The 8,018-nt window shown below is 45.1% G+C and overlaps 1 protein-coding gene across 3 annotated transcripts in view; it reads right to left on the reverse strand.

The window, feature by feature from the left end:
* mitfb (melanocyte inducing transcription factor b) overlaps positions 1–1,037 on the reverse strand; it is a 205,511-nt gene extending 204,474 nt beyond the window's left edge. For 2 of the 3 annotated variants that reach the window (XM_028825306.2, XM_028825305.2), the window contains exon 1: positions 474–1,036. In XM_028825306.2, coding sequence (XP_028681139.1) covers positions 474–580 — 107 coding nt within the window. In that variant the 5' untranslated portion in view covers positions 581–1,036. Of the gene's footprint in view, positions 1–473 lie in introns of all 3 variants that reach the window. The other variant, XM_051921022.1, reaches the window with a different exon arrangement.
* Positions 1,038–8,018: the final 6,981 nt, after the last annotated feature.

An 8,018-nucleotide genomic window follows, 5' to 3' on the forward strand; every position in this document is an offset into this window, starting at 1 on the left:
ATTACTTTTTTTAAAAAAAAGTCTCTGTCGCTTTGTATTTAAGTATGTATGAAAATATCAAAACACACTGAAAAGCACTCACAAGCAGGGGGCATTAGGGGAAAAGCTCCTTCACAAGGCAAAAATAACTACAGATGAGGTGAGGACGCCCTGAAAAGTGTAGCTCTTTTACAACACGAACGTGATTTCGCCGCGCCGGAGGTGTTCTAAAAATACAGAACAGGGATAAGCCATGACGGCAGGCTGTCCGGTGCTGTGCAGGATCTACGACATCTCGTAAGATACCCGATTCTCCGACCAAGGTCATCCTCGTCCTCCTCATTGCACACTTTTAAAACACACGCATGAGCCACATTATGCGCTAAGCAGCAGGTTCAAGTTCAGAGTTCAAGCTGTCACCGTCCGACTTCGGCTGTCACTTACTTTTCTGCAGTGCCATGCACACCAGCGCTCCATTAGCATTACGCACTAACCTTTTCTTTAAGGGCTGGCTTTTCAGCTCGTAATATGTTTTAGGCTCTTCATGAAATTCCTCGCCAATCTCAAAGTCCGCTACTATTCCCGATTCAGTCTGCATCATACCAGCTGTCAAAGTGAGAAATGAAAGCAAAACGAAGGTACAAGCGAACTATGTAAATGTTAGCACTGTAAGCAGTGCTTCACGGGATTCTAACTTGTCCTCTCTGCTCAAGCGGGTGTGCGGCGCGGGGCACATCGGGAATTGTAGTTTTTTAAACTGGCGCGCTTAAGCTTCATAAGCGGTGATGGACCGATTCGAGAAACATCACTTCCCGAGATCCTACGGAAGGCCAGATTGTGTCAGGCTTGATGTTTTGATACAATATCGGTGTCAGCAGCTTTCCATTGGCTTGGATACAGTACTGGCATTTCGCTCTTTTCATGTTTTGGCAACGATGCGTCCTGAAGTGAAAATGCTGTGTAATTGTTTATGGTGGCCAGTAGCAGTAGAGGAATAACGGCGACCTCTTCCGTTCCAAAGCAAATGTCAAGTGTTTCTCCATGTTTCTTACGGGCAACGTGTGATTTATAGGTTCTTAATTTTTCTCCTTGCGTTTGCATTTCTGTAAAGTTTGTAATTTTTCATCTGGGTAGGTCTTGTTTCGTGAAGTTACTGAAACATGCCCGTTAGCTTCTTTAGTATTGCGTGCGCTGTAATTATATGCGCGTGCACGCGATTCCACGCGCCTACTTGTACTGCATCAGCGTGCTAACGCGCTTGCCCGTGTTTACCTGCGCACGTGGGTCTAAATGGCTTGCTTGTCGAATCAAAAAATGGCCCAAATTCCCTTAAAACCCTAAAGATGAGAGTTTTCATCATTTCATGTTAAAATGTTCGAGTTGGACCGCTAGTCATCTAACCGTCCAAAGAATCCTGCTTTTAAGTAGAAGAGAATATTTTATATAACAAATGTGGCGTTTCCATATACTGTAAGGCGCATTCAGTTTTAAAAAATATCCCAATACAACAGGATAGTTTTTCATTAACTATTATAAAAGTAAAAACCTGCCCTTCCTGTTTTATTTTAATTATTTCTTACGGGGAAAGTTCAGAAAAAGCTCAGGTGAACGGGAATACAACCGAGCTGGAAAAACTGACGTCACCAGGTGCGCACGCAGCCACCTGCGAAGCCTCGCGAGGAATGAGCTGCCCTGCTGAGACTTGAAGTGTCCGCTTGTTCGCTTTTTGACTTGCTGATTGATCTACAGTACAGTGGCAAGAAAATGTATGGGAATCCTGTGGAACGACCTGGTTTTCTGCATGAAATGGTCATAAAATGTGATCTGATCCTTATTTAAGTCACAAGTGTAGACAAGCACAATATAACCCACACATAATTATAATCTTTCCCGTCTTAATTGAACAGCGCCATTAAACATTCACCGTTTGCTGTGGAAAAAGTAAGTGAGCCCTTGGATTTAATAACTGGTGCCTCTGTAGGCAGCAGTGTCCTCTAACAAGCACTGCCAGTAGCTGCAGATCAGAGCTGAACAACATTCAGGAGCAATTTTAGACCATTCTTCATTACACTTGGAATGGAAGAACTGACGGCTCGGCCAGGATTCCTCTGGTTGGGAGGCTAATATCATGAGACACACAGAAGAGCGGTGCACCAGGTTAGATATCCCAGCAACAGTGGATAGGACTTGTGGATGCAGCTGGGACGCCAACTTACAGGATGGATAAAATGTTTGGAGCATCCTGACCGGGATAAATAATAGTCCTTTTCCCAGATGGGTAGCCATACATATGGGACAATTGGAGACCGCCTCCTATGTGGAGGTTGTTCCTCCATATGTTGGGTGGCAGCATTCTTTGTGGCAAGCCCTGGTATGGTCACTCAGAGGGCAGGTGAGGAGCTGTAGTCCCATATAGCTGTTCTTTTGAGTTTCTTTGTTTTTTTTGGGGTGGGGGGTAAAGCGGGGGGGGGGGGGGGGGGTTGGGGCATGGTCCAGGAGAAGGTGAGGGTTCTTGCTTTTGCCAACTCTAGAAGTGCTTCCCAAAGATGAGGTTTTGGGTTGTGTAGGAATCTGAGGGCAATAGGGGAGTAGGGCAAGGATCACCTGGGAGGAGTTTAGACGCAAGAACAGAAAAGAGGATTATTTACTGTGCGTTGTCATAAAAGAGGAATATAATTATTAAAGGTATGTTGATGGGGAAAAAAATCATGATTTGAAGCCGGGATTGTGTTTGTACTACAGTACAGTAATCCCTCCTCCATCGCGGGGGTTGCGTTCCAGAGCCACCCGCGAAATAAGAAAATCCGCGAAGTAGAAACCATATGTTTATATGGTTATTTGTATATTGTCATGCTTGGGTCACAGATTTGCGCAGAAACACAGGAGGTTGTAGAGAGACAGGAACGTTATTCAAACACTGCAAACAAACATTTGTCTCTTTTTCAAAAGTTTAAACTGTGCTCCATGACAAGACAGAGATGACAGTTCTGTCTCACAATTAAAAGAATGCAAACATATCTTCCTCTTCAAAGGAGTGCGCGTCAGGAGCAGTGACTGTCACAGAGATAGAGAGAAAAGCAAACAAATCAATAGGGCTGTTTTTCTTTTAAGTATGTGAAGCACCGCGGCACAAAGCTGTTGAAGGCGGCAGCTCACACCCCCTCCGTCAGGAGCAGACAAAGTGAGACAGAGTTTGTTTTTCAATCAAAAATCAATACGTGCCCTTCGAGCTTTTAAGTATGCGAAGCACCGTGCAGCATGTAGTTTCAGGAAGCAGCTGCACAGAAGGTAGCAACGTGAAGATAATCTTTCAGCATTTTTAGACGAGCGTCCGTATCGTCTAGGTGTGCGAACAGCCCCCCTGCTCAATCCCCATACGTCAGGATCAGAGAAAGTCAGCGCAAAAGAGAGAGAAAAGTAAGCTGGGTAGCTTCTCAGCCATCTGCCAATAGCGTCCCTTGTATGAAATCAACTTGGCAAACCAACTGAGGAAGCATGTACCAGAAATTAAAAGACCCATTGTCCGCAGAAACCCGCGAAGCAGCGAAAAATCCGCGATATATATTTAAATATGCTTACATATAAAATCCGCGATGGAGTGAAGCCGCGAAAGGCGAAGCGCGATATAGCGAGGGATCACTGTATTGTATTTGGGGTTTGGGGCTCAGTGGCGCCCCCATGTGGTCACACACTCTAGAAAAAATGTTTCAGGTCAACAAAAGCTGCATCAAGCTTTTTGAGTTATGTTACCTTCCGTTAAAATGATTTAGATCCAACACATTTCAATGAGTAAAGTGAATTAGCTTTTCCTTTACATTTTAAGTATTTTTTAATTACCATGTACTTCATTTTTTTTGAGTAACCAGCTTAAAAACTTGCCTTTATAACTACTTATTTTTAAGTTGTTGTTTTTAAGGTATTCTGAGCATTGTCTATCCCTCCCGGGATGCAAACCCCGGTCTCCCCATTGCAAGGCAGCACTGCTACTACTGCCTCCTAACATTTATGTACTTAGAAAATATAAAGAGGAATGTAAGTTTTTAGGGCGGCACGGTGGCGCAGTGGGTAGCGCTGCTGCCTCACAGTTGGGAGACCAGGGGACCTGGGATAATGTTCTCATAATATATAATATAATATAATATAATGTTCGCATGTTCTCCCCGTGTCTGCGTGGGTTTCCTCCGGCGCTCCGGTTTCCTCCCACAGTCCAAAGACATGCAGGTTAGGTGGATTGGCGATTCTAAATTGGCCCTAGTGTGTGTGCTTGGTGTGTGGGTGTGTTTGTGTGTGTCCTGCGGTGGGTTGGCACCCTGCCCAAGATTGGTTCCCTGCCTTGTGCCCTGTGTTGGCTGGGATTGGCTCCAGCAGACCCCCGTGACCCTGTGTTCGGATTCAGTGGGTTGGAAAATGGATGGATGGATGTAAGTTTTTAAGATAATATTTCATACATGAATGTTGTTCCAAATCATTTTATCATTATGTGTTGTGTGAAGGGCCAACTGGCATCCCTGCCAGGATTGATTCTGCACCCTTGCCTAGCCAGGAGGCCATGGGGAAAAGAAGGTTAGCAGGGGAGGGGTGACAGTCTCTCTCTGTGGCAGGACGTGGGCACAGAACAACGCTGCAGACACCTGGCTGGCATCCCAGCAACACACTGGTTAGGCTTGGGTACCTGGAAAGACAGGACAGTGGGTTAACACTGAACAGGACAATGTGTGTTTTATTAGTTAAAACAGATCCTGCTTGTTCGTTTTTGTAACTTTGATGATCAGGCCATATTTTAAGACAAATTAATATGTGAATGCAGTGTTTTCCAGTAGGTTCACGTACTTTTTTTTCTTGAGACCATAGCTCAAGGAAGTTGGGTGCCAATGCCTATGCTAACAACATTGGGCACAAAGCAGGAACCAACCCTTAATGGAGCGCAGAGCCGGCCTTAGGGCGACGCAAATGAAGCGACCGCTTCGGGCCCACAGCTGGAGGGGGCCCACTGCGCCCCTGTGATGCGCGACGCTGCTGCGGAGGGCCCAATGGAGCAACAGACTCCTTCACTCCAACCTCTATTACTAATTTTTTTATGTATATAATTCACAGGCAACATATTCCATCACCTAATTACTCCACGTGGACATCTCCACTCGGCACTCCAATCTTCATCACGCTTCACTCAGGCCCGCGCGCCTGTTGCCGCCTCCACGGTGGTAAGTTATTTTATACGGAAATCTGAACATCTCGAAAGTATGAAAACAAGCTTTAAAACTGAATAAAAATGTAAAAACAAAATAATGTGGATCTCCATCCATCCATCCATTGTCCAACCCGCTGAATCCGAACACAGGGTCACGGGGGTCTGCTGGAGCCAATCCCAGGGCACAAGGCAGGAACCAATCCCGGGCAGGGTGCCAACCCACTGCAGGACACACACAAACACACCAAGCACACACACTAGGGCCAGTTTAGAATCGCCAATCCACCTAACCTGCATGTCTTTGGACTGTGGGAGGAAACCGGAGCGCCCAATGTGGATCTCATCTTCATAAAATAAAAAAATATATAAAAAAATATAAAAAGCAAAAAAAAAAAGTGCTTGGCCTAACTATTTACCTCCACGTGCTGCCTGGTGGAAACAGCAAAAGCTGGCTAAAATGTAGCTTTATCTGTTAATGTATCGTCACTAAAGACATTTATGCGGACCCGCTCCGACCTCCTTCACTCAGGGCCCTTGTACGACAGTCTGCGCTGACAGCCTGCAAATTTGGCTCCTGTCAGTGTGTTACAGTTACGGTTGTCAGTGTTAAATGGAAATCGTCAAAAAGTGATGTTTGTAGATGCCGGGAAAACGCATTTCTGCAGCTCAGAATGCAGGAAATCGCTTGGCGCCTGGAGCTCTGCCCCGGAAACCCTAGCTGCAGTTGTCGGACCCAAAATTGTCTAGGGCCGGCTCTGTGGAGCGCCACCCCATAGAATTGCACACACATACAGTAAATATAGTGTAACGACCCCTGTGAGAGACACGATGTTGGACTTAGCAATCTGATAACATGGGTAGTAGTTGCCCCTTAAAAGGTCTGTTAGTGCCTTCGTCATTGAGCCTGCTGTCTATATCTTCAGCTGCCTTATAACAGCAGTCAGAATTCCCTTCCTATGGAAACAGTCTTCAATATTCAACATCTTCCTCACCGCCATTCTTGTTGTAATCGCCCAGCATTAACACCAGCCATTGCTCTGCCCTCTGACATTGAAGCCCCGGGTATAATCAGCTCGGGATCAGGGGTTTAGATTTGACTTTTTATTTGAAACTCTGCCTCCCAGGCCAACATCCCAGAGTTATCGTCTCTCTGTATTAATGTGACGCTGGCATTCTGCGTGTATTTAAAGAAGACGCCAGCTGAGGACCTGTAAGCCAGGGGTGTCGAACTCCGGGCCTGGAAGGCCGCAGTGGCTACAGGTTTTCATTCTAACCCTTTTCCTAATCAGTGAGTAGTTTTCACTACTAATTAATTCCTTTTCCCTTTATTTTAATAGCCCTGTTTTTAAGCATTCAGTCCTCTGAATTGATTTGTTTCTTCATTAAATGGCAGCCAAACAGAAATGAGACGTGAAACGAGCCAACAGATGAGCAGCTAAACTGGGATTTCAAACTCCAACCAATTTCACTCCAAACAGTCTCTTAATGAGAAGCTGATTCTTGCTGTTAATTAAACCCGTTATTTAATTCAATGGCTTGTTGCTGCTCTCATTCTGCCACAGCAGACATTTCCTAATTTTTCAATTTTTCTGTTTTTTCTAAGAACATCGTCAAAATGTTTTGGTGACCTGAGAGACCAACTTTACTGAGACCTTCACCTTTCTTTATTTTCAGATATTGTGTGATGGGCACAGGGGAGCTGGTCATGTGGTGGCTTGTTTGTCTCATTATTGTTTGGCTACTAATTAAGGAAAAAGGGGCCTGAGTCAAGTTAATTAAAACTAAAGCAAAAGAAGTTAATTAGCAGTAAAAATGGCTCACTAATGAAGAAGATGGTTAGAATGAAAACATGCAGCCACTGCGGCCCTTCGAGGACCGGAGTCCGACACCTGTGCTGTACGCCATTTGTTTCTCACACTACTCACCCGGATGTCCATATCCTTCTATGCAGTTGTGCATCTGGGCCTTCCCATTCTTCTCTTATCCTGACCAGATTCAACTGCCCCTCTTCTCTCAAGACAGTAATAGACACCTTCGTATGAAATCTTCATAACGTTCATTCTGAAAAAAAATAAAATAAAATAGACTGACATGTTCCACGAAAAAGCGGTCTAATTTTTGTCTATTTATGAACTCGGAGCTGAACTTCAAAAATGCCAGAACCTTGCAACCAAACTGAACAGAATATGTGGTTTCAGTGATGCTAATGCACTTATGAAGGTTTCTCCAATAACCAATTAGCACTCATCCATGACTAATTAAAGATAAGCTAAGGGAGTTGGCCAGTAGGACACTGAAGGAATGCCTGCTGAAGTTGGGGCTTTGCCGTTATTTCTGACTGATGCATTAAAAATCATCCACTTCCAGCAATAACAGCCATTACACTAGTACGGTTTTAGCTATATTTTTAATTCAGCTTAATGCTATCTATGAAAAACATGGAAATTTCTGCGTGCATCCAAACGTTTGACTGGTAGTGTACGTAACACAGATATTTACAAAGAATTGCTATTATAACTTTTTGAAAGCTATGCGCCGTTTGATCTCTCTAACCTCCATCCATCCATTATCCAACCCGCTATATCCTAACTACAGGGTCACGGGGGTCTGCCGGAGCCAATCCCAGCCAACACAGGGCGCAAGGCAGGAAACAAACCCTGGGCAGGGGGCGCCAGCCCACCGCAGGACACAAACACCCACACACCAAGCACACACTAGGGACAATTTAGGATCACCAATGCACCTAACCTGCATGTCTTTGGACTGTGGGAGGAAACCGGAGCGCACCGACATGGGGAGAACATGCAAACTCCACGCAGGGAGGACCCGGGAAGCGAACCCGGGTCACCTA

Source organism: Erpetoichthys calabaricus, chromosome 18 (genome assembly GCF_900747795.2).
Source record: "Erpetoichthys calabaricus chromosome 18, fErpCal1.3, whole genome shotgun sequence".
In the NCBI taxonomy this organism is placed as follows: domain Eukaryota; kingdom Metazoa; phylum Chordata; class Cladistia; order Polypteriformes; family Polypteridae; genus Erpetoichthys; species Erpetoichthys calabaricus.